This window comes from Myxocyprinus asiaticus, chromosome 34, assembly GCF_019703515.2.
Source record: "Myxocyprinus asiaticus isolate MX2 ecotype Aquarium Trade chromosome 34, UBuf_Myxa_2, whole genome shotgun sequence".
NCBI classification, from domain to species: Eukaryota; Metazoa; Chordata; class Actinopteri; order Cypriniformes; family Catostomidae; genus Myxocyprinus; species Myxocyprinus asiaticus.
This window is the reverse complement of record NC_059377.1, coordinates 31310047-31336490: the sequence shown is the minus strand read 5'-3', so window position 1 is coordinate 31336490 and position 26444 is coordinate 31310047. Positions and strand designations below refer to the sequence as shown.

At 36.8% G+C, this 26444-nt stretch overlaps 1 protein-coding gene across 2 annotated transcripts; it reads right to left on the bottom strand.

The window, feature by feature from the left end:
- Window positions 1-1109: 1109 nt before the first annotated feature.
- Window positions 1110-22199, bottom strand: LOC127425134 (juxtaposed with another zinc finger protein 1-like). Of its 2 annotated transcripts, none has more exons than XM_051670806.1 (6): window positions 21955-22199; window positions 6177-6249; window positions 5519-5715; window positions 3171-3340; window positions 1623-1765; window positions 1110-1332 (listed from the first exon to the last, which is right to left on the bottom strand). In XM_051670806.1, exons 1-6 carry the CDS (start codon window positions 22067-22069, stop codon window positions 1323-1325), a joined length of 708 nt encoding a protein of 235 aa, XP_051526766.1. In that variant the 5' UTR covers window positions 22070-22199; the 3' UTR covers window positions 1110-1322. The 2 variants fall into 2 exon arrangements, with proteins under 2 accessions (XP_051526766.1, XP_051526767.1); XM_051670807.1 differs by lacking the exon at window positions 21955-22199 and adding an exon at window positions 6752-6873.
- Window positions 22200-26444: the final 4245 nt, after the last annotated feature.

The window sequence follows — 26444 nt, the reverse complement described above, 5'->3', positions numbered from 1 at the left end:
AGAAATAAAGTCGAAAAATTATATTCAAGCGTAGCTATGCATCTGGCACTATCAAACGGTAATACTAACAGTAATATCAATATAAATGATATAATACTTTCGACAACAAAGATTGTAACAGTAAGACTACAAGCCAAGAGACAGCAGAGCAGCTAAGTGATCATGTCATGCTAGCAAGCCATAGCCTACAATACAAGGTAAGCGAATGGCAACAAATACTTATTTACAAATACAACAACACATTAAAATCAAAGACAATCCCATGTAAAAAAAAAAAAAAAGAATCAACCAAGGCTGAAATAAGGCTGACAGAATCTTACGAGCTAAAACAGACAAACAATACTGCACGGCTGAGTACACAAACAGAAGTTTAGGTCCTCTTTAAGGCTGCTCCGCTAACAGGCACCATGCGGATAGCCAGATGTGACCCGATGTGTTTGGCACATCATCCATGTTTCTTCTTCAACAGTGGGTAAGAATAGCTTGGCACTTCTGCACTGCTGCCATAACAGCAGGGTGGCAGGGCAGAATAAAGATGTTACACTTCAACAAAAGTGTTTTTTCATTCAGGGATCATACTGAAACATATTGCTTGGACTTAAATGCAACTAGATTCATGAGAAACCGATTCTACTTCATGAAACTGCTTGAATGCAATCTCTAGGCAGTTGTCTAAAAAAGGCCACATGCAGACAATAACATTTTTACACAGAGGGTGCTGCATAAATGACAGACCCATGAAAATAAAACAGGAAAAGTAACGCTGTAACGCTACACTGCGTAATATCAGCCACTTTGATATTCTGTGTGGAATGTTTTGGAACGGAGTGGAACTTCAATGTTTTTCCATTTCCTGTTTTTTTTGTTTGAAAGTTGGCAGCTGTATCGTGACCTGAGATCAATATCCTTCCAATTCTGATAATAAAAGACTGCTTCTATACAATGCAAATAAAAATATGAAATGTTACTTCAAAAAAGGTCCATAAAGATGAGATAAACATTAAACTTTGTATAAAACAATATAAACGTTCTGAAAAATATATAATGGAAAATAAAACGTTTGGATAATACAACTTAGCTATTATATATATATATCTATATATATTTAAAAGTGTCTTTATATAATTTCATTTGTATACATATATGTTTCAACATATCTAAGTATGTTTAACAGGCGAAAAAAAGAAATGATCTAGAATCTCTCTGCTCTTCGTTTATGATTGTAAAATGTTTTCACTTAACTGATTTAAATATCAGAAACTAATGTTTGGCGTGTCCTTATCTTCAGCAGAGTACTTTCATTCTCAATGCCTTTTAAGTCATCATGTGTCACTAAGATAAAAAAAAGAAAAAGAAAAAAAACATGAAAGAAAAATAAAGGATATCTAAAAAAAAAAAGAAAATAAATGATATACAAGGAATGTGCAAATGTACAAGTATATCTACACGCATATGTAACCACATAAAGAAAAAAGAAAAACATCATTGAAAAATCAGCATTTGATCCCAGTTTAAGCGTGATACAAAATGTAAATGAAAAAATGTTTAGGTAAATGTGAAAATGACGGTGTGTGTGTGTGTGTGTGTGTGTGTGTGTGTGTGTGTGTGTATACATATATCACAGAGGTGGGTGAAAGTTGATGGTGTGATGTCTAAGGCCTTGAGAGGTTTTATAGCTTTTCCCACAGCGACACTTGAAGGGCTTCCTCACACGGATCTGTGTCCTGTGCCCATTTTTAGCATGGTACTTTATACCATTCACATTCTGAAATAGAGAAAAAAAATGAGATGGAGTCTAAAGAACATTCCAGCGATAATAATTACTGCAGCTTCCCCATCTGTCGTTGTAGCAAAATTTTCTAAAATGTCAAAAGATGTATTTAAGGGTTAGTCTAAGGTTACTACTGTATAATTAGTTTAAATTAAAGAGATAATTCACCTAAAAAGGAAAATTCTGTCATCATTTACTAACCATCATGTTGTTCCAAACCACTATAACTTTCTTTCTTGTGTCAAACACAAAAGGAAATGTTAGGCAGAATGTTGAGGTCACCATTTACTTTCAGTGCATCTCTATCCCAAACAGTGAAAATGAATAGTGACTGAAACTGTCAGTCTGGAACAACATGACGATGAGTAAATCATAACAGAATTTTAATTTTTGGGTGAACTGTCTCTTTACGAACAATAAATTGTGTAAGTGTGCCTTTATGCTCTTCAGGGCTGGGTATTGATACAGATTTCCCAATTCGATTGCAATTCACAAGCTCTCGATTCGATTCATATGGGTATATTTCAGTTCTAATGTCCGTTTTGCTTAAATATTAAAGATATTCTCTCCCAGCTAATGGTGTTAATTATACAGGGGGACCATCTAACAAGGCACATTATGAAAATCTTAATTTAACAAATAATATTGCATTTGTTTTCTTCATTTTGGTCACATTTTAGCTTTTAAAAATTTTCCAAATCCATGTATTCCATTTATAAATATGATATTATACTGCATATATTTTTTTACATGTGTATTGCATAATTTTTATTTACATTGTATTTACTTTGATTTGCAGAACACGTGCTAAAAATCGGTACTGTCTCTTTAAGAAAAACAGCAGTTCTGTAAAGAGTGTCTGTAAACAAGCGCATATTATCGTGAGAGGACTCCAGTGGCTTCTTTACCTCATCCGTGCAAGTGCTATTCGTGATTAAAATTAAATATCTATGTATAGATAGTGATGTAAAGAACAGAAAGGGTATTAAAAGTTACATTAATCAATGACAAATGGATTGCGTGGATCTCGTCTTTGGACACACATTACACAGAATGAGTCAAATTAACCTTAAACTCTCAACATTCAGTGAAAGGATACTGAACTTCTTTGCCAAAACTCAGTCACTGGTGAGTGAAATCTGAACATTTACCAACCAGTGGCTAATTACATACAAAGAGTTCCGCATATAAGTAAAAGATAAATCTTAGGATTTAAGAATCACTGTCGAGATGAAGTTCAAATGAAGATCGCGATGCATCGGAAAATCTATATTTTTACCCAGCCCTAATGCTTAGTGGGTGATTGCAAAATTAGATGAGCATGCTCTTTTCAAACTTTTGTTTTGGAACTCCATAAAGTCCTCAGAAAGACATGATTACAAACATGTGTGTGCAGTACCTTATATCTCTTCTTGCAGCCTGGAACAGGACATGCGAAGGGTTTCTCATCGCCTCCATTCATGCACATGGAGCTGAGGATGGACTCTGAGCTGATGGCACTTTCTGTAGTCCAGGACTCATCGCTGTCAGAGTCCTCATACTCCACTTCCTCCTCATCACACTCACTGCCTGGGGCACAACAAGAAACTTGTTAATTTGTCATTAATTTGCTTCATATATTTGCTGATGAAAGAGCTAATGAGAACTGAAAAAGTAAACGTGCCCTTTGGTCTAATTATCCTATGCTTCATCATAAGCATTTAAAAAAAAAAAAATAATAATAATAATAATATATATATATATATATATATATATATATATATATATATATATATATATATATATATATATATATACAGTTCAGTTCAGACTTAATATTTCTGAAAGTACTACTGTTTATGAAACACAGCCAGCTGATATAACCTCCTTGGATTTTATCTGGATTTAACCTATTTCAACTTAAATTATCAGGTAAATATCAAGTCTACTATTTAGGATTTGTTGCTGACTACTGGCTCGTTTATTAGTACAGAACATCAACTGATCTAATGACTTTTTTAAATTTACATTAGGAGACAAGTTGAGCTGCAGGAGGTGTGGACGGCACCCTGGCTTAGGTTTAAATGAACGGAAACTTTTGAGATCCAGACATAAACACACTCACACATAATGCATTCGAGCAGTTTTAGGTTAATAGGACATCTAACTCTCTGTTAGCAAATTGAACAAACAATAATTTAGGAGCTAAATTATCTGAAAAAGTCAGACCCTTTTTTATGCAAGGTAAGTCATATTTGGGAAAATAATATTAAAAGTATGAAAAAATCAGCTGTTAAAAGGATAGGTCACCCAACAATAAAAATTCTGTCATCATTTACTCACCCTCATGTTGTTCCACACAACATGTCTGACTTTCTTTCTTCAGTGGAACACAAAAGGAGATGTTTGGCAGAATGTTAGCCTCAGTCAGCATTCACATTCATTATATGGAAAAAAGATGCAGTGAAAATTAATGGTGACTGACTACATTTTTGGGTGAACTATCCCTTTAATATGCAAGAAAAGTTTAATTTGTGTAATATTAATTAAAAACTATGAGAAATCAGTAGCTGTTAAGGCACAAATAACATGATTTTTATTGAGAATTACAATCACTAATTTACACTATAAAGTTATTTTATAACAAGTTAATTGTAATGCTCGAATAGCATCTTGCATCTTGTTCTTAAATTTAATTTACACAAAATTTTGTTGTACATGCTACAATGACAACAAAGGAATCTAATCTAATCTATTATAATGTTTTTTTCTTACATATAGTACATCTATATTTTAGTCTTTCCAAACTTTATCCTCTCCTTATTACATGGCTCTCTGGAATACTTGATTTTGATTGGTCAATGGCACCAACTAGCGGTCTGATATTTCTGATTAACAACCGCACATCCACGTACCGCTCCGGGTATTGCAAGCCATCTTTCCTGCCTCACAGATCACTGTACGATCTCTACAAGAAAGCTAATAAAATGTTTTCAACTCAATGTTTTATGTCCATTAATTTATTTATTGGCAAGTAGTCTTGTAATAAGCTGGATAATGAGCAGTCAGATGGTCATTACATACAAAATAAACACCAACAGAACCCCGAAGAAAACTAGATGTGGAATTTAGCTATTCAGTGATTTACTTCTCACATAATGACATACTTTGAAAGCAAATCAATGTTTTATGTCCATTTATTTTTTTATTGGCAAGTGGTCTTGTAATAAGCTTGATAAAAAGCAGTCAGACGGTCATTATATACAAAATAAACACCAACAGAACTCTGAAACAAACCGGAGGTGGAATTTAGCTGTTTAGCGATTTATTTCTTGTCACATAATGACAATTTCAACATAAATCAATATTTCATGTCCATTTATTTGTTTATTTGGCAAGAAGTCTTGTAATAAGCTGGATAATGAGCAGTCAGATGGTCATTATCTACAAAATAAACACCAACTTAACTCTGAAACAAACCGGAGGTGGAATTTAGCTATCCAGCAATTTATTTCTTCCGACATAATTACATGATTTAAATGCAAATCAATATTTTATGTCCATGTATTTATTTATTTGGTAAGTAGCTGTGTAATAAGCAGGTTAATGTACAGTCAGCCAGTTATTATCACAAAATAAACCCCTCCAGGCTGATACAAGATCACCCTGCCGGGGTTTATTTTGCGGTAACAACCTGCACCACAACTGTACAGGCTGACTGTACATTATCCCCTACTAAACACACACTCACACACACACTCCAACAACCTGTTGGTGTACTGCTGCGGAAGGAGGATGATGGAGTGATGGGCGGAGTAACAGGTGGTGTTAGGCTGCCGTTGCTATGGCGAGGAGGCGTGGCTGTATTGTTACGTAATACACCTCCGGTGACTAATATAGCAATTTTGGGTTGGACCTTCTTCTTCAGACTTTCTTGCTCTCTGCGTGCTGCTTCAGTCATGAATCTAAACAAAAACAGAATACATGCCATGATAATGATGTAACCTGAGGTTCTTAGAATGACAGTAGTTTATAAAGCTACAATTGACAAGCTTTAGGCAATCATTAAAGTATGTCAAATTAAACAGTCATTATTCTTTACCGACCTCCCAAGAACCAAGCAATGTAATTTCTGCAACACAAGCGGCACCACAAGAAATTTCAAAAGTAATTTTGTTTTGTAACATAGAGAACTGAGGCCATGCATTATTACTATTATTATTTTTTTGGCCCTGTATTCTTGACTTCCTGCTATAGTGTCACAGAAATGACAAAACTTTTTAATTTTAAAATCCCTTAACTTGCTTTAATGTACTTCAATACATTTTTTAATCTATATTTTAGAAGGAAAGCATTTTTGTCCTGAAGTGTATTTTTTGTTTAGAACATTAGTTGACAGATATGACATACACACACGTGTACACACCTATTAATGTAGCTCAGAGCAACATATGTTGGCTGCTGCAGTTCCTGCCTCTCCAGAACCCTGGGATCTGTATCTGAGAGAGGTACAGAGAATACAAGCATATTAAACTGTAAAATACATAGGATAAAGGTGAAGGTGAAGATGCATGTATAGGTGTAAAGACGTTAAAGGTTATACTGGGTATGCAATATGTCATACAGTGGGCAAAAACTATTTGAACACTTAAGCCACACTGAAAAATGTATGAAAATCTTTGTATTATATAACAAAATATCAAATCAAGTGGCATTTATTTTAAAGAAAGGTAGAGCAAATACACTTTTCTAGCCAAACATTTCAAAAAAGACATTTGTTAGGTTTCATATAAATAAACAACAACAGATCGCTCAACATTGTTCAAGAAGTATAAGGACACTTTCTGGTTGTCAAACTTTGCGCAACATTGTTAATGAAATGAACTACACCTGTTAAAAATGGTTCATTCTTAACTGATTAGAGGCCATTTCACACCAAACACAAATTTTCGCTGCAATTTCTCACCATGATGAAGATTTTGAGTAGAAAAAAATGGATACCTTTGGAGCCTTTCATGCTGAAAATGAGCATTTGCACACAGACAATGCAAACGTTTTTTTTAGGGCAAGTTTGTCAATTTTTTCCCCCATTCGCGCTTGGTGATGAAACGGCCCGATCAATAATATTTGAGCTTTGGATCAAGTGTCAGGAGCTGCTGCAGTTCCCAAAACAAGCGCTAAAGCACAGAAAGTTGTTTTGCCCACCGACACTGAATGTAGAAGTAACTCAAGGAAGTAATCCTGAATAATAAACAACTTTACCATGGCTTTTCTTCACCAAATATGAATACTATTGCTATGACTTATGGATACTTGCATGTATAAAGTTAATCTTGAGGAAAAGTCTAGCATCATTTGTTTGCAGATGCCACATTTTTGTTATTTAATGCAATAAATTACATACATTTTAAGTGTCCAGAATGTTTTTGGAACCACTGTATACACTAACACATTAAATAACAGTGTGTTGTTGCTTAAAAATGTTCTTTTGTGCTTACTGTAAACTTATTCAAACAAGTTCCCCTAATGCCCCACCACAATTTTTCCATTCTGCTTGTGACAGCAGGTAGCTTCCAGTGCCTGAGGCACACCAGGCAATGCTTAAACTTTAATGTCTGCCAAGTGTGTGTGTGTGTGTGTGTGTGTGTCCTACTATCCTCTGTATCACGGCCTGAGACTGCCCTCATGTGGCAAAGAGACCCTTCTGATGATATTAAACATCTTGGTATGTCTATCTGTCTCTCTCATGTACACATGTGCACACACTTAAACATGTTATTTAATGAAGGTATTGTTTACTGTATGTGTTTGTGTGACAATTGTAGTATGTCAATGGATGCTTAGAGCTCATTAAAACTTAAATAGTGCACAACAGACCTCACAAAGAGAAAAAAAGACATGCAGAGGTGTGTGTGTGAGTGAGGCTGGCACATTCTGCACAATAATTTAGAGGGAAGAACGGAGTCAAAGAAAAGCAGGGTGTTCATGTTCAAAATGGTTTGCATTGCATGCGTATGCATAGTTATATTTGTGTATAACAGACAGTGTATATAATAGGTCCCATATGTCTAAATGAGGTATTTCCCAAAGCCATTAAAAGCATTCCACCGTGATCACTTAACCATTATTCTCCTTTAAAATGAAGTAACTTCTACACGCTCTCTTAATGCTTTGTAGAGTGTGCCAGGTCTCGCATACGTAAAACTCTTTTGTACTCTGTCACATTTGACACACAACCTCCAAAAGTGTTATTTGCAACCCAGTCGGCTTTAAGCACAACATTGTAACTTCTAGAATAGTTTAAAACATTTCCAAAACTCCAAAAAGACTGCAAAAGACAAATGAATTGTGCAAGTTACACATAATAGATATGTTTTCTTAGTCTTTGTTGTAAAAGCATTCCAGAGTGCCACCTGTATGTGTGTGTGTGTGTGTTTCTGCCTAAATCCCATCAGAGCTCTTTCTAGTGTCTGCACTGCATAAATTAGGCATTGCTCACCTCATAAAGAGGACCCTGCCTCACACACACTTTGTTGTATCTCAGGTGGTCCACTGAGGTGGTCTTCATCAGTGCTTTATTGGCATTTCCAAATCATTTTACCTGCTGGTGTGTACTTTAAAATGAAAGCTTAAAAATGTAAGTACTAACTTTTGAAAACTTACACTTCATGCAGACAAGTATTCACTTTTAATTGTAATTTATTTTAAGCATTTATTAAAAATATATATATTTTTTTTCATTTGTATTAGAGTTTAGTTTAAGAGCAATGGTAAAATTATATAAAAACACGTGTGTGTGTGTGTGTGTGTGTGTGTGTGTGTGTGTGTGTGTGTGGTGTGTGTGTGTGTGTTGAGATGGAGGTGAAGTGTAATTAAGTGTGCCAGGTGCAAAACAATGTAGGGAGGGCAAAGTTAATGTTTTCCAATTTTATGATTTCCCTTCACCTACAAAACAGAGGCACACAAGGTCCTTCCACAACCACAGGAAAAGGAGAAAGGAAATACGCAACTAAACACACACACACATTACATTACACTGAACACCCCAAAGTTAAGTTTTACATTTAGGAAAATCATAAATATTCAATAATGGCCGTCATAATTCAGCACAAACAACAACCATTCAAGCTGAGAGCACCACTTGTCCCTACCAGTAGCAGTAATATTGCATTTTAATGGGCCATGACCAGTATTAAATCCCTATGAAATCTTTATGTAGGGCTAATAATACTGGGCCCTCTGTGAGGACATTAAAGAACTTTCTGCCCATAAACATGCTCTATATTCACAGCCATATCATTAAATTCTGCACAAACCTCACTGGGCAATTTACTGCTCTCCTGTACAGATGCAACACTGCTTTGGGATCAGGTGGATCTAAACTACATAGAAATATATAAGTATAAGAACATTTTTGGGGTGTAGCTGGGAAGAAATAAGCTATTTTAAGGTGTCAGAACAGCAAATGTGCCACCCTGTGGTGGACTTTAACAAAAAACATCAGAAAGCTACATGTGGGTGTCCCTGTTGGAGTGAGTGCGTGCATCTGTGTATGTGTGTACAGAGGAGCCTGGCATGGTGCGGCAATGTAGGAATGCCGGGTTTGTTTTCCAGACGGCTAATTAAAAAGCAGTGGAGTGTTTTAATGTGCTGGAGAGCAGCAGGTCTCCGGATGGAGGGAACGGAGAGGAGGGGAAGACAGTGGGGAGGAGGGGATGGAGAGAACTCTAAACGAGGCTGTAATTACACTTCTCAGAGCTCAGCAGGATACAATGCTCCAAACACTTCTATATGTACACACACACAAACATGTTAAAGGACAAGCACACACACATGCAAAGGGAAACAAAAACGTAAACATTCACACTCACACAAATGCACAAAATATACACACATGCACATACAGCCAAACCCACACAGAGATTTGGGTGGGACTAGGAAAGTTGGTATAATGAATTTTCCACTGGATCTCACTAATTGCCTCATAAAAGGCCTGACGAGTCATTTAATGCAACTCTCTCTTTTAAACACACACACTCACAGTAAAATCATAATGATCTGAACAGAGCTGAATAGACTTATTTTATATAACAATCACTTCTTGATACTATCCCTGCAGAAAAAAAATAAAAATAAACTTAAGCCAGCCTAAGGTGGTTTGTGGATCTTAACTGGCCATCAGGATTGTCAGGGTGGTCTAGTTTGATGGTTTAAGAGGGGTTTTGGGTACTTGTTTGACTGGAAGACCAGCTGGCTGACCAACTGAATACCAGCTTCACCAGGCATCGAGACCAGCTAAACCATCTTAAACCAATTAAGACCAACAAACTATCTATAGGCTATAAGACATTTGTTTGTTTTTTCAGCAGGGAGTTTATTTTGCATTTGAAAAACTTTTACAATGATGGGAAAACACCAAAATTCACCACTAAACACTTAAGAACAATATTGGAAGAACATTACAAATATACACCATAATATCTCACAACAAGAACAATACTGAGGAATGAGCCAACGGATATTGTGTTACAAGCCTGACATCTATTGGCCACTGAAAGTAAAGTCACACAATTTTTAAAACTGACTCCAAAGTGTACTCAACACTCTGAATGCCTTATAGTCAAGGATGTAACTACATATTCAGGATTGGGGGTACCAAAAGTTATAATTTAATAATCAACCATGGAAAAACCCATATCAGTAGACCACTATTATGAATATTGGGGGGGACATGTCCCCCTCAATGTGTATGGTGGTTACGGCCCTGCTTATAGTAGCTATATTTCGGTTTAATAAAGTTCAGAAGAACGGTTTTAGGCTAGGTTAGTGCCAGTACAGAAATGCCCTTAGAGAATTCCGTGTAAATACGTAAGTAAGTACGTCTGTGCTAAGTCTCCTCATATGTTTTCAAATATGGGTTCTGAATAGCGCTGATTTTTTGTTTAGCTTTATATGGTTCAGTGACACATGAAAGAAAGCATTATTTATGCAAGCCCAACCATTCAAACTGCTCAACTGATGTTGTGTTACATTATCTTTCTCACATTAATTATTTCACCAAAGTTGAATTTAGTGTCCTTGTTGCTTTGTTGCCAGCTCTCAACACTTTTTACAGAGAAAGGGACAGAAAAGGTTTAGTAACCTGCAGCATAAACAGGACGAAATACACAGAGGATAACAAACAAACTCTAAAAAAGTATCTCTCTGTTGTCAATTGTTTATAATGATGTCATTTTTTACCTGCTACATGCAATTACAATAGATGGGAACACGTACCAGGCATGTACAAACAGGTTTCCATTCCCAAACACAAACAACTTACATAAATACAGGTCAGAATACCCGGAGCAACATCTAGCTGGCAAATGGAGGGTATATGACATAATCAAAAATTCCATTTGGCCTAAGCAACTACACTCTTAACAATAACGGTTCCAACAAAGTGGTTTTTGCAGCAATGCCAATGCCACAGAAGAACCATTCTTAAAAGAACCGTTATGAAAAAACTTTTTATAGTCTAAAGAACATTTTTCAACAACAAATAACCTATTATGCTATGGGAAGGTTCCATAGATATTAAAACTTTTTTTTTATTTTTTTATTTTTTTTTGTGATCAAATTTTTATTGAGTTACAGAATGTTAATGTACAGGAATAAAAAGTAAAATATAATCATAATTCTGAACACTTTTTTTTTTTTTCTCTCTAGATTACCCTCCCACATTCCCAAGGCGACCATACCCCCCACCCCCATCTCCCAAAAGTACATTCAGAGCATACATAAATAGTCTAGGAACAGTGCAAAACAAAATCCAAATACAATAAATAAAAAATATAAGAGTAGAAACATGAAACTGCTCCTTAATTTTTGAAATTGCGTCTAATCATGCTAAGATAGTCCTCTGAGAGGTTCCATGTAACCTTGCCACTGAGAGCTCCATGTTTGCAATGTCCAAGAAAGAACGCATCCAGTGAGTCCACGCTAGAGAGTGTGGAGGTTTCCAGCGCAAGGCAAGCATTTTCTTAGCAGCCGTAAGTCCACAGAAAAACAACTTTTTCTGAGTTAGAGAGAGAGTGTAAGAGGAGTCATCACTTAGAAGCAAAAGTCTTGGACAACATAATACCTCAAACTCCAAAATGTCCTTCAGCATCGTGGAAACCTGTTTCCAAAACTCGTTGACTTCAGGGCAATCCCAAAACATGTGTATATATGTACCTATGCACCCACTTGAGCAAACATTACATGTAGGAGAGGTGGAAAGCTTCATTAAATGATGCTTCCTGGGAGTGAGATACATCCTATGAATCATCTTGAAATGGATCAGTTGATGATTAGGGTTTTTAGAAACATGTTTGAGGTTAGCCCAAATTGAGTCCCAACATATGTCATTACTGTCTTCTGAGCCAATCCCATAATTATCTCTGTACCAAATGTCCACAACTGATAACTTTTTATAAGAAGCCTCCAAAAAATAACAGGTACAACGATGAAACCATACCCCTTGTACTTCCACATGAAGTATGCAACTTATGCAAAGTAAGACAGGGAATACTAGAGCCCCAAGGAACCCCATATGCACGCATGGCAGATCTCAGGCGCAGATGAAAAATGAAGTGCCTGGTAAATTATATTCTGCACGTAAATCATTAAACAGTCGTAAACCAAAGTCCACCCAAACATCAGCCAAAAAATTAATCCCTTTATCACACCAGTCAGAGAAAACAAAAGGTTTATTATCCGAAAGAAGACAATGATTACGGAATAACGATGAATGGGAATGCCACCAGAAATCTAAAGGTGGCGACAGAGGTATCATAGCAGAAAAAAAATTAATGCGAGGTAAAATATCCATTTTGATGACAGAAATCCGAGCTTGTAAAGATAAAGATAGTGTTGACCAACGAGTCAGGTCCATCGCTACACGATTATATATACCCTGGAAAATTTTCAAAGCTATTGTGTGCAGAGATGGAAATATGTCCACACCCAAATATCTAAAGCTGGTTACTATCGGTATACAAGATGGCAAAACAGACTTATAGCATGAATAATTTAAGTGCATCAATGAAGATTTGTTCCAATTAATCTTATACCCAGAGAATTGGCTAAAACAGTTAAATACTGACAAAATATGATGAATAGACTCAGCTGTATCACTAACATAAAAGAATCTCATCTGCATATAACGAAATTCTATGGGAAGTATTACTAAAAGTGATAGGACTAACCAAAGAATGTTGATGAATTTTCTGTTCAAGAGGCTCAAGAGAGAGTGCAAACAAGAGAGGCGAAAGAGGGCATCCTTGACGAGTCCCACGTAATATAGAAAACTTTGGAGAGGTGATGCCCCCTGTCATGACCACAGCAGAAGGATTGGCATATAATACTTTAACCATATTAATATACTCTCTACCTAAACCAAGGCATTCCAATACTGACCAAAGGAAATGCCATTCAAGCCGGTCAAAGTCTTTCTCAGCATCTAAAGACAAAGTTGCACATGGTATGTCCATTCCACTTGTCATGTGTATAATAAGCAATAACCGGCAATATTAAAGCTTCTTCATGGAACCATACATGCTGATTGAGAACCTTTATTTTTAAATGAGTGTATAAACAGACATACCCAATAAACTTCTCTTTCTATCTCTTTCACACACAGACACATGCAGGTACAGTTGTTCTTCCCGAGTTTTGAAGCACAAGCTCTGACATTTACGTATGATACTCGTATGTCAAGTAATTCTAATATTTTTATCAAACCAGCTACACTGAAAACCCTAATAAGTTGACTCTACTCGACTGATCGAGTAAACTTATTACCTCAGTTTAACTGAGTAATGTGTCTCCAAAACATGTGTAATTAACTTAACTTGGTGTTCACATGGAATGAACTTAACTATTTAAGATAAGGTAACTAGATGCAAGTAGACTAAACTCAGGCTTGCTTTTTTTTTTTATTTGGAATGCCCAATTCCCAGTGCGCTTTTAAGTCCTCGTGGTGGCGTAGTGATTCGCCTCAATCCAGGTGGCGGAGGATGAATCCCAGTTGCCTCCGCGTCTGAGACCATCAACCGGCGCATCTTATCACGTGGCTTGTTGAGCATGTTGCCACAGAGACAAAGCGCATGTGGAGGCTTCACGCCATCCATCGCGGCATCCGCGCTCAACTCACCACGCGCCCCACCGAGAACGAACCACATTATAGCGACCACGAGGAGGTTATCCCATGTGACTCTACCCTCCCTTGCAACCGGGCCAATTTGGTTGCTTAGGAGACCTGGCTGGAGTCACTCAGCACTCCCTGGGATTCGAACTAGCGAACTAGCAAAACAGGGGTGATAGCCAGCGTCTTTACCACTGAGCTAAATATTGTTGTTTCAACTTAATAATTTAAATTGAATGGACTCAAATTTAGGTCATGCAATAACACAGCTTAAATAATGAAGATTAAAATTAATTCTAGGTCAATTATTAAATAAACATATTTCTCCACAGAACTGCACTTGCACAAAGAGAACTGAGATAGTGTCAGGGCCTCATCAAACGAAACAACTATTTGCAACAAAACAACACAAATAATACTACAAAATAGCTAAAACTTCTATGAATTCTTAATAACAACTATTTAAATGCCCCCATATGTTCCCTTTGACCAAGAAAAAATATTTAAATAATTCATGTGCAAGGCATTGTGGGTATTCCCCATAGCCTCAATTGGGTACTCAATAGTTATTTAAAAATATTAGTTGTTAACACTTAAAATCTAAAGTCTATGGATTCTTAAGAAAAATAGGTTCAAGGAACTTGAACTTGATATTTGAGTTATGAGCCCAAAACAGAACATTTCAACTAATGTTTAATGACTTGATTTTTCCAGTTATGACAATATTAGGGTTTACAGTGATATTAGTTAAAGGGGAAACATTTATTTGTTCTTGTATTTTGTATAGAGCTACATGAGAGCTTGTTCTTGGTAGCATTTAATAATCCTCCATCAGAGTGCACAGATCTTATGACAGTCAGCAAATGTCTGTCTTGCCGAATAATAAAAAAGATGCCGTTTCTTTACCACCAGGAGGCAATGTTACTTTAGTTCTAGGTTCATATGTTTGAGTAAAACTCCAGACTGCAAATTGTAGTTCATTGATAAACTGGGGTAAATTGTTCAAGCTGTATGAAAACAATTAAGAAGAAGCAGAACTGAAAATAATATGTGAAGCATTTCAGATCTCTATGTATTTGGTCAGACAGTCAGTAATTTTGACTTTCGAGACATGAAATGAAGTTGCAAGTTCTTCTGTTGTAACTGTTACTTTCCTCATCACAAATTATAATGGACCAATCCCAATTTCTTGGTGCAGGACAAGGCATTTTATTGAATTATTTTACAGTGTCTGCTTGAGACGTCATCAATTTTTATATCATTAGCAACCCTTGCTATTTTCAGATTTATTATTTTACATGTTTCACTTGACAAATGTGCTAAAGAATAAGGTCCTAAAATCAAAACAAGGCTTCAGATTTCTGAGCTGTTGAACGTGGCCTGTAGAAGATGCAATGTTTGACCCCAAGGTAAAAAGTGCAGTCACATTTTCTCTCTTTCTGCTAAATTAGTTAGATAGTTAGCCAAAGGGACATAGTAAACAAGTTAAATGGCTACCCTAATCTAATGAATGCCTAGTTGGAATTAATTTTCCAAATGAAATAAAACATACATAAGACGTGGGGACAGAAAACTTTTTGATTCAATATACTCTTTTGTCGTTGTATTGAATCAACATACCTCCACTATGTATTGATTTTAATATTATATCCTATGTTTTTTTAATGTTATTTTTGCTTTAATATTATTAGTAAGCTTACATGCAACAGACTATAGCTACTTCCGAAGTTCATTGGATAATAAAGGTACCCTTTCCACTTTAACTTGAGGGAAGGTATGACAATGATTCTGTAGAAAATAGCATGGGTCAACAGATTCACCAATCTGATCTCATGAAAAGTCGTAAATAATTTACGAGGTGGCTATTTCGTCGCACGACTTTTTCATGTGCAAATTCCCAGATGTCTAATGCAGAAGCGCAATTTTCCCTCACGAGGCATTAAGGACATGCTTATTAATATTATGCCCTTACCCAAACCCCTTATCTAAACTTAACCAATCAGTAGAGTGTGTAAACATGATAGGAAGCTGTTTTGTGTGACAGAAGCAAGTAATTGTTGCATATTAGATGGAAACGATGTCCAGCGACGTCATTGGCTGTAGTGAAAGTCGAAGGAATTCAAAAGAGTGCAGTCGCACGATATCATACGAATTAGCCAAATTTAGAAAAGTCGTACGAATCCTGACCATTTTGCTGTGAGAGTGTGTTGGATTAACAATACTCCAGTCACATTCAAATCAAGTGTGTGGATTCACTTTGATTTTCTCAACATTAAACAGAAGAATAAGCTTGCAATTTACAAGCAATATCATATGGAAGATTTACTGCTGTTAGATAAAATAAGCAAGTGACTGTGCATTACAAAATCAAACTGCAATCATTGGTTTAACACAAACTAACCAGTCACTATGACTTGGGAGAGTTTAAAAACACCAGCATATTGTGACTTACTCAAAACGCTCTTTCTAAAGATGTGTCTGTAACATCTTTAGCATCAGAAATTACATGACTTATTACATTGTAATAACACACTATATTCCATAAGTAATTGTGTAACTACCGTTGTGTAAGCCAGTTTATTTGCCTAAAAGGACCTTGAGAGCATTGAGAACAAATTTCTTTGACCTGAATGCCAAATGTTTAGACAAAACTAGGTTATTTTCATTACCTTTCAAATGGTAGTCAAAAGTGGGAATAATCAAAATGTCTTTAAGAAAGAGGTCCTTAAAGAAAACTTGTTCCAAAGCGCACACAACAGTGACTATATTTAATTTTCCAGCTGTATTTACCATGACGACAACCAGGGCACACAGTCAAGGCAACACTAAAGTGCAGAGTTAGTAGAAGTTAACTCATGATACTCACAGCTGTAATTGCTACAAAAGATGTTCCAACAACTGAATAAAGGATCAAAAAATGTAAATAATGAGATATGATTGTATTATTTGTGATAAATTAGCAGAAACTTCTGGCAAAGGATTTTAACTTTGCCACTATGGTTTATTGTTTGATAATTGTTTTTCCAAAAAAATCTATTTAATACATTTTTTTAAAACGTTTGTAATACTAAAGAATGTCAAAATGCCAAAAAAAAAAAAAAACAATTTAAATCTAAATTTAATCTAACTTTATGAAATATCTTAACGGTAGAAAAAACATTAAACTAAATAAAACAGAAGCCCTGATGCTGTATTTAGTTGCTTCTTGTCTCTACGTAAAGTCAAAAGTCACTTCAGGCCACACACACACTATACTGTGTGAACAGTGTAATAATAATAATAATAATAATGTTTAATTTATATAGTGCCTTTCCAGAGCTCAAGGACACTTTACAATAGTAACACAATAATACACAAACAAAGAACAGTCACAAAAACACAGTTCAGATCTGAGAGTGAATACATAACACATTAAGATAAATAACACTGAGAAAACAAAAAAAGTTTTAAGTTGAGATTTAAATTCAGAGATAGAAGAGATGCTGCGAAGAGTCAGGGGGAGTGAATTAGGTGCTACTACGCTGAATGACCTGCCACCCATAGTAGAGAGGCGATATCTAGGGACAGAAAGGAGTCCGGACCCAGAAGACCTAAGCGAGTGGATCAGGTTGTAGGGGAGAAGCAATTCACTAAGATAGTGAGGTGCCAGACCATGAAGCGATTTAAAAGTAAGCAGGATTCCTTTATATTTGATGCGAAACAAAACTGGTAACCAGTGAAGTTCAAACAGGAATAGAGTAATATGAGCTGAGTGCTTGGTATGTGTAAGAATTCTAGCAGCAGAATTTTGAATATATTGCAACCTAGCAATAGAGTTAGCAGGTAAACCAATGAAGAGGTCATTGCAATAGTCAAGACGTGAGGATATAAATGCATGAACCAGTGATTCGGCATCTTTGAGACTGATAAAGGGACAAAGGCAAGCAATGCAGCGAAGGTGAAAGAAGGCAATTTTAGATACAGATTTAATATGAGCTTCTAAAGTGAGGGAGGGATCAAAGACGATACCTACATTTTTTACAGTGTTGGATGGTTTAATGAAAGTGCCATCAATATCACAACCAAAGTCATAAGGAATTTTTTTCGTAAGTGTTGGTTTTCCAATAATAATGATCTCAGTTTTATCCACGTTCAATTTTAGGAAGTTGGAGTTAAGCCATTTTTTTATTTCATTTACACATGTTGATAGTGGACTGGTCTGGAGAGTGGAAGCAGATCTACAAGATGTACATATTTGAATGTTATCAGCATAACAGTGTTAACTGAAACCATGGCGCCGAATAAGTTGACCCAAAGGCAGTATATATATAATGAATTGAGGACCAAGAACCGATCCCTGAGGGACACCTAATTTCAGGGAAACAGTAGGTGACTGATAATTTTGCATTGAATTGTAAAACTGTCTATCCGTGAGCTATGAAGAAAGCCAGGAGAGAGCAGCACCAGTGACACCAACATCCACGAGGCGGGAGAGAAGTAATTCATGGCAAACAGTATCAAAAGCAGAACTAAGATCAAGTAATAGAAGAATGGAGAGAGAACCTGAGTCACCAGTGAGTAGTAGGTCATTGACAACCCTTACAAGGGCGGTTTCAGTACTGTGAAGTGGGTGAAAGCCAGACTGAAAGGGGTCAACAAGATAATTTTGAACAAGGAAGGATTGTAACTGGGAGGAAACAACTCTTTCCAGTATTTTGGAAATGAATGGTAAGTTAGAGATAGGGTGAAAATTAGAAAGAACAGTAGGGTTCAAGTTAGGTTTTTTTAAGTACTAGAGTTACTGCCACAGTTTTAAGTGGTAAAGGGAGAGAAGCAGAAGCTAGAGATCTGTTTATGAAATGTGAGATAGGTGCAGAAATGACAGAATGACAGAGTTTGGTTGGGATGTGGGAGCAGGATTAGGTTGGCAAGATGAAGAATTGGACTTCAGTATTAAGTCACTGATAGAGGAGGGGTTTGTAGGAGTAAAACTAGACAAATATTGACAAGAGTGGTCTGGCGTAAAACTAAAATTTAAAGCCTCATCTATAAAGCACTGGCGGACAGCATTCAACTTTTCCTGGAAATTATTCAGGAAAGAACAACAAAGCTCATCAGATGCATGGTCATCATGAGCTGGAGGTTGGGTGAGCTTATTTATCGTGTCAAACAGAACCTTGGGCCTATTGCTTGCTTTACTGATAATTGTAGAGACATAGACCGTGCAGAGTTCAGAGCAATTTTGTATGCGTTGAGGTGTTCAATGAGAGCTAGATGGTGAACAGTAAGACCTGTTTTCCTATAAAGCCTCTCAAGCTGTCTACCAGTGACTTTTAAGGCCCGGATCACAGGTGTATCCCAGGGGGAAGTGTGGGAGGAGGGAACAGACCTAGTCTTCATAGGAACATGCTCATGCAAAATTTCAGAAATAACAAAGTGGTACTTAGAAAGTATCAGTGAAGGACAGGAGACATCAAAGATATCAGAAATGGCAGAGGAAGCGATGGACACAGAAAATAATGTGACATCGACAGATTTAAGGTCACGATAGGATATCATTTTGTTATTGCATTTTTCTGAGCAGGTAGACTAAAACTAAATTTAATAAGCTTATGATCAGAGATGCCAGTGTCAAAAGGAGACACTGAAGCAATATCAAACCCAAATGTACAGATTAAATCAAGAATATGACCATGAGTATGAGTAGAAAAAGACACCTGTTGAGTCAAATTAAAACAGTCAAAAACAGACAATAGTTGAGATGAATTAGAGCAAACTGTATCCACATGAATATTAAAGCAGGAGGACACGAGATGACGAAGCACAGGCAAGAGCCAACAGTTCACTGAGTTCGGAATAAAGTCAGATTGAGCCTTAGGAGGATGATATAGCTTTTTGAATCAGCCCTCCATATATACCATATATTCAAATGTATTTGTGTTGTGGAAATCAATTTGGGCGAGACGCAAATCATTTCGACAGATGACAGCAAGGCCACCCCCCTTGCCATGTAGCCGCGGTCTGGACAGGTGTTTATATCCATTTGGTGTAAGAAGGTTCAGCTGCAAATAATTATTGGGTACTTGCCAGGTTTCAACGAGTAGTAACATATCAAGATTATTGTTGGTGATTATTTAATTGAGGTAAGAGGCTTTATCAGAGATGGAACGACACTTCAGAAGAGCAAAGTGGCAACATGAAACATCAGGGTTGATCGTGTATAGTGATTTAAAATGTTTGTAGCCCTTTTATCCATTCCTTTAAATACATTCTGTATTAGTCTATCATTAAAAAGCAAACTAATTAATAGTTTGTTACTAACGTTACAAGCTAACAAACTCATACAAAAACAACGGTCTGTCTCCAGTAACGCTTAAATTGTTGCATGTGTTTGTGTGTGTGCAGTTTCCTAAGGCTATGAACAAGAGGAAGAGTTGGAGACAATCATGGGATGTAATTCAGGAGATGTGGACAGAGACTGTATCCTGCTTTAAGTGCCAGCTGTCTAAAATATAGGTTAGCCCTGTCAAGCTCTAACATAATTTTCAAAATATTACATATCAAAAACTAGTATTAACCAAGGCAATGCTTACTGATTAAAGTTCTATATTTATCATGATATTCTCCTGTGTTACTATCCCTTAATGAGCATATAAAATCTTAAACTTAATTTCATAGTCATACAAGATTAATTTAACAATCATCTTCATGTCTGGCAAACTGCCAACCTTAGGCACAGTATGGGGTCAGCACTCAATAGGATTATTATTGATTAGTGGTATTAATGATCAATGGGAGGGTTTCTCTCATTGTTGTGCTCATTAAAACAAGAGCACTGAGGTCAGAACCTTTAAGTCTGATCTGTAACCCCTGAGGGAAATTAGGCCAGCTGATCTTTTATGAGGTTACAGCAACAGACTGGGCAGCAGGTGTGTGTGTTTCACTGTGACAGAGGCCTTCCATGTGACAGCTGAAGTCACTATGGCAACAAGCTGAGTGAAGCTCTGCCATTAAAATAAATATTAGCAGATTGTAAACATATGCAAGCATATATGTATACACTTTAAAAAAATAAATTAAAAAAAAGAAACAAAAATCCCCCCATTATACATCACAGATCTGTAAGGCTCAGATCTTTTGGCAAGTAAGGTCATGTAAGGTCACTAATGCTGAACTTATATGGACATCATGTCACTGATTGTCATCCTCATTGGCCATTAAACAATGTCTATTCTGATGTTCATATTGCAAGTCTTACTACAAAATAATCTGTATGTAATGCATACAAAACATGCATAACATTTTGTCATGTGGTTTTACTGTATAGTATTGAAATACTATATTGTATGGATTGCACGAGGAATTATTCTTTTTTAGCACAGTTGTGCATGTGTAATTATGGTATAATTGGAATTAATTTTGGGGATACCACTGCATGTAAACTACTGTATGTGGTGTATAAGAACCTGTAGGAATGAGGACTATCATCCTCAGTACTTTTCTTTATATAGAAGTTTGTGTATACTCTTAGTAATGATACTGATAACAATGCATACAGGTGAGAGCATAGATTAATAGCCAAAATACATAACTGATAAATTACTTTGCATGATTTCTGTAAAACATTCTGCAATTTAGTAAAACACTTAACTTGAGATTAGATTGAAAAGGGAATTTTTTGCATCTGAACCTTCACAAAACGTGAATCCCCTAAATAGGCACTCGCTCCTGCGGACTTGATAGACAGCTAGAATACACAACACAGGCGTAAACAATGGCTCTCTGCAGCGAGCGCTAATTACGGTACATTCAGGCCTAGATCTAAACAGAGCAGCGTCTGTGCACAAACCCGTGCACCCGCAGCTGAAACCTGCCTGTGACTCTCTATCGCCTTATATTCAAACCGGGCCAACACTAACGCTATTTTGTGTTCGTCTGGTAGATTTAACGCGTCAGTCCACGCAAACCGGCCAAGCGCGAAACGCACAGACGTGCCTTCTCTAGAGCTTGAGAGCGGCTGGTTAGCGGGACAGGAGGCCGAAACCGAAGCGAGACTTACCGATATGGTTATCCTCGATGTGAACGATGAGCTCGCCCAGGGACTCGAAGTGCAACCCGCAACCGCCAAACCGGCAGACGTTGGAGAAGAAGGAGGCAGCCGCGACGCCCGTCATGATGGATGTGTTGGCGGAGGTCCGTGAGCTTGCAGAGCAACGGAGGGAGGCAGAGGCTGTGCGGGATGGAGGTGATCAAATAGCCGGCAGTTCGTAGAAGCAGCAGCGGCGGCGGCGGTGATTGCAGCTGGAGCTGTTTAGACGGCTGGCAGCCAATGGGAGGGGGATGGGAGGCAAAGTAGCGTGACGGAGGAGGAGGAGGGACCGGCAAAACAGACATGCTGCTGTTCACCTGAGCAGAGAGCAGGACGAAGAATGTTTTGAATGGATACTTAGGGTCAGTGGCGTCTCAGGCAGAGGCGGACTTAGCACTAGGCAAAAGTAGGCAACCGCCTAGGGCCCCCAGAAGCCAAGGGCCCCCTAAAAATACAAATAAAATGCTTTTTTATTATCATTAATGCTAAATAACGTGTGCTGAAATTTTAAATATCACTGTTACAACACCGATATGATTGATATCACTGTTATTTTCAGCACCATCAGTGCAAGCAACCCCTCCCCCCTCAGATCAGGCTGTAATGGAATATTCCAAGGTTTTATGCATCTCCATAAGTTCATAAAAAGGTGAATGTGAAACCGCAAGGACAGTTTCGTGTGATTTCATTGTAAACCCTGTTGCAAGCTACATTGTTGCTAGTTCAGTTTGAACTGAATTTGTGGAAAGAGAAAAAATTAAATGGAATCAAGACTTCCTAATGTAACACTGCCTTTACAAACGGATCAGATTGTTGCACAGCCTGCATTGCCACCCACCGCTGCTTCCACGAGCACAGCACTCACTATAGTCACCAATACACAGTGTTAATGATGATTATGATCTAGGTGTTGATACTCATAAATAAGAAACTTTTTTCTCAGACTGTTGACTCGTTTTCGCCTTATTTAGCAGCATAAATCTAGCTAACTTTTTATGTTTTCAATTTAAACGTTGATCAAAGCCTTCTGGAAACATGCAAAGTCAGCTTTTAGTTAGTCTAATAATTTGGATATAGTTAATTCAAGGTCAAGTTGAAGGAGGAAAAGTGCATTAAGAAAGAGGGAGAGGGAGAAAAAAAAGGTTTTGTAGTGGTATATACAGTATTGTAGTTCATAGTAGCCAGCTTGTGTTTTTTATATAATGTGTTGTCAGACATTATTATTCACTCCTTTTTAGAAATTTGGCACAACCAGGGAGAAAGACACAACCACTGACACATTTTTGTTTGCTGTTTGCACAGTCTAGTGCTGTCACATAGATCGATGAGGTATCTCAGGACACTTATTGTATTCAGTGATATCTTTCAGGACGAAGGAATATTTTCTCCATACCATTCCATTATATATATATATATATATATGTATATATACAGCACCTTTTAGAGAAAACCGACGTAAATGTGTGTCGTTGAAGAGGGCCCCATCCCTGTAAATTGCCTAGGGCCCCCAAATCACTAAATCTGCCCCTGGTCTCAGGGTCATTATTTAGTGTGGGGCACAAACAGCCACTTAACAATCAATTATTTGACCGATCTTTGAAACATTGATGAATAATTCAAAATTCTGTCTGTCATTTTGACAGATAAAAAAGAAACAAGAAAAACATTTTAACCTAGTGCATCAGTTTTGACTTCACTCTTTGTCCCTCACATTCCCGCTGTGCATGTGCCCTGTTTATTCCCTGGTATTAATATGTGTATTAGATGCATATTAACTGGCACCGTTTACACCCTGTATTGTGCGTCTCTTTTGTGTTTAGATTTTGAGTAGAGGGTATCTGATTTCATGACTGCATACACTGATCATTACTTCAGTGTGTTAATATGGTAATAAAGCGCAAACTGCATAATAACAAAAAGAAAACACAAAAAAGCAGCGCATCATTTCAGCCAAATATGCATGCATTTAATAAGCGCAAACATCACGTTTAGAGCAGTATTGTTTGTTATTTTAGTGGAGTAACTGTGTTAACTGAGCTTCACAGATGTGCTTCTCATGTTACATTTTATGTTCACATCAGGGACTATAAAGTTCTGTGAACTTGTGCAAGATTAAAAACCTTGTTTTAGCGCAGCAGTTAATTGACAGGTAGATGTTTCATACTAGAACTCATTGGTTTCACCAGACTCAAACAAGGGGAGTCAAAAAATCTATCATAAAAGCATGTCTACTGTCATGTATGTGCCATTATAATAGATGCTATGCCCCTCAATGCCTTAGTACTTATAAAATGAAAACAAGTATGACTGATAAAAATAGACCATGACAGAAATTTTACAGAGAGTGACGAATAAAGACATTTTTGGGGGCAACCTCTGAACATGATGTCACACAAACATCCTTAATAATTTAATCTCAGCACAAAACACCACTAAGACGTGCACATTCATGTCAAAAAGCTCAAGTGACCGTGAAAGTAAACCACAAATAGGCAAATCATCAAAGGGTGTGCATATTATCTAATCCAACCAACATCACATTAGAAAAAATGTGCTTTTAAAACTTACCAATGAAGTTCACTATGCAGGTCTGCAGTCAAGAGCGGTAACTTCTGATGCTCATGTCAACAGCTGACATAAACATGATCAAAGCTTTTGACTGGCTAAGGGGCAAAGGCAAACTAGCCCTTCAGGCCATTGTTGAATGTTCAATGCGCATGACGTTCTCCAGATCTCCACTGATTAACAGTGAGGATGAAGGGCTAGCCCCACGCATAGCAAATGGGAATGATTAAATGGCTTTTATGCAACATACCTTAATAATAATAGAATTTCTTAAAAGAATATATACTTTTTTCTTGAATAATGGACATAAAACATACTTAAGTTGTGAAAAATATATTATTTCTTAAAATAAATATGTGATGATGTCATGAAATTTGCACAAAAACGCCACCTCTAGTGGGGCTAAGCCCCACCTGCCCCTAATGTAGAGACACGGCTGCATACAACTTACAATCAATCATTTCATCGATTATTTCCATGCATATTTTGAAGGCTTTGAGAAGCGCTGAATTTTATAATCATATCACCAAGGGATGCATAAAATATTCCAATAAATTTCTCACATAATAAACTTGATCATGTACTACACAAAACTATATGACTAAATGACTCTTCCTTGTAATGGCACAAAGCACTTGTGTAAAATGTTAAACTATGCCACTAGTAATTAAAGTATTTTATTCTCTGATTTTTGTATTGGGGTAGTAGTGTCAATCTGTGCAGTAAAAATTATCTATACTTTGTAGAATGCTGTTGGTACGATTACAACAAACCAGTTACTGCAATCATATTACTTGGTATTAAAAGTAATGTGATACATAACATTTTTAATTCTTGTAATCAGTTTAGTTACTGACTTTCAGTTAAGTTAATTAGTTTTAAGTAGGGTTAAACATATTTGTAAGATAATATTTATGTGGAATACTTGTAAAACATGAATTATGTCATTATGTACATCTGTTTGCGTTTCTGTGCCCAGGGCCAGTGCGTGGGTTAAATCATAAAAATGGGGTCCACCAGTGTGAATGCTGTCAGAACTTTAAAGGGATAGTTCACTCAAAAATGAAAATTATCTCATAATTTACTCACCCTTATGCCATCTAAGATGTGTATGATTTTCATTCTCCTGCAGAACACAAACAAAGATTTTTAGAAGAATATCTCAGCTCTATGGGTCCATACAATACAAATGAATGGTGACCAGGCATTTGAAGCTCCAAAAAGGTGATGAAGTCAGTATAAATGTAATCCATATGACTCCAGTGGTTTAATCAATGTCTTATGAAGTGATCCAGTTGGTTTTGGGTGAGAACAGAATACAATATATCACCTTTTTCACTGTACATCTTGCCATTGCAGTCTCTAGGCACAATCATGATTTCAAGCTTGATTACGAGTCCGAGTACTTGACGCATGCGCACTCTGCTAGATGGCGCTATAGGAAGTTTAGTCAAGCTTGAAATCATAATCGACAAGGAGACTGCTGTCAAGATGTACAGTGAAAAATGAGGTATATTTTGGTCTGTTTTCACCCAAAACCAACTGGATCCCTTCAGAAGGCATCAATTAAAACACTGGAGTCTGATGGATTACTTTTATGCTGACTTTATCTGCATTTTGGAGCTTCAAAGGCCTGATCACAATTCACTTGCATTGTGAGGATCTACAGAGCTGAGATATTCTTCTAAAAATCTATGCTTGTGTTCTGCAGAAGAAAGAAAGTCATACACATCTGGGATAACATGAGGGTCAGTAAATGATGAGATAGAAAAAACCTTTTAAAACATAAAAACATCCATAGAACCACTGCAAACGTGATGAGTGGAATTTTATTTTTATTTTTATTCATTTTTTAAAGAATAAGAACAAATAAAATAAGCACTCTATAGCCTTGG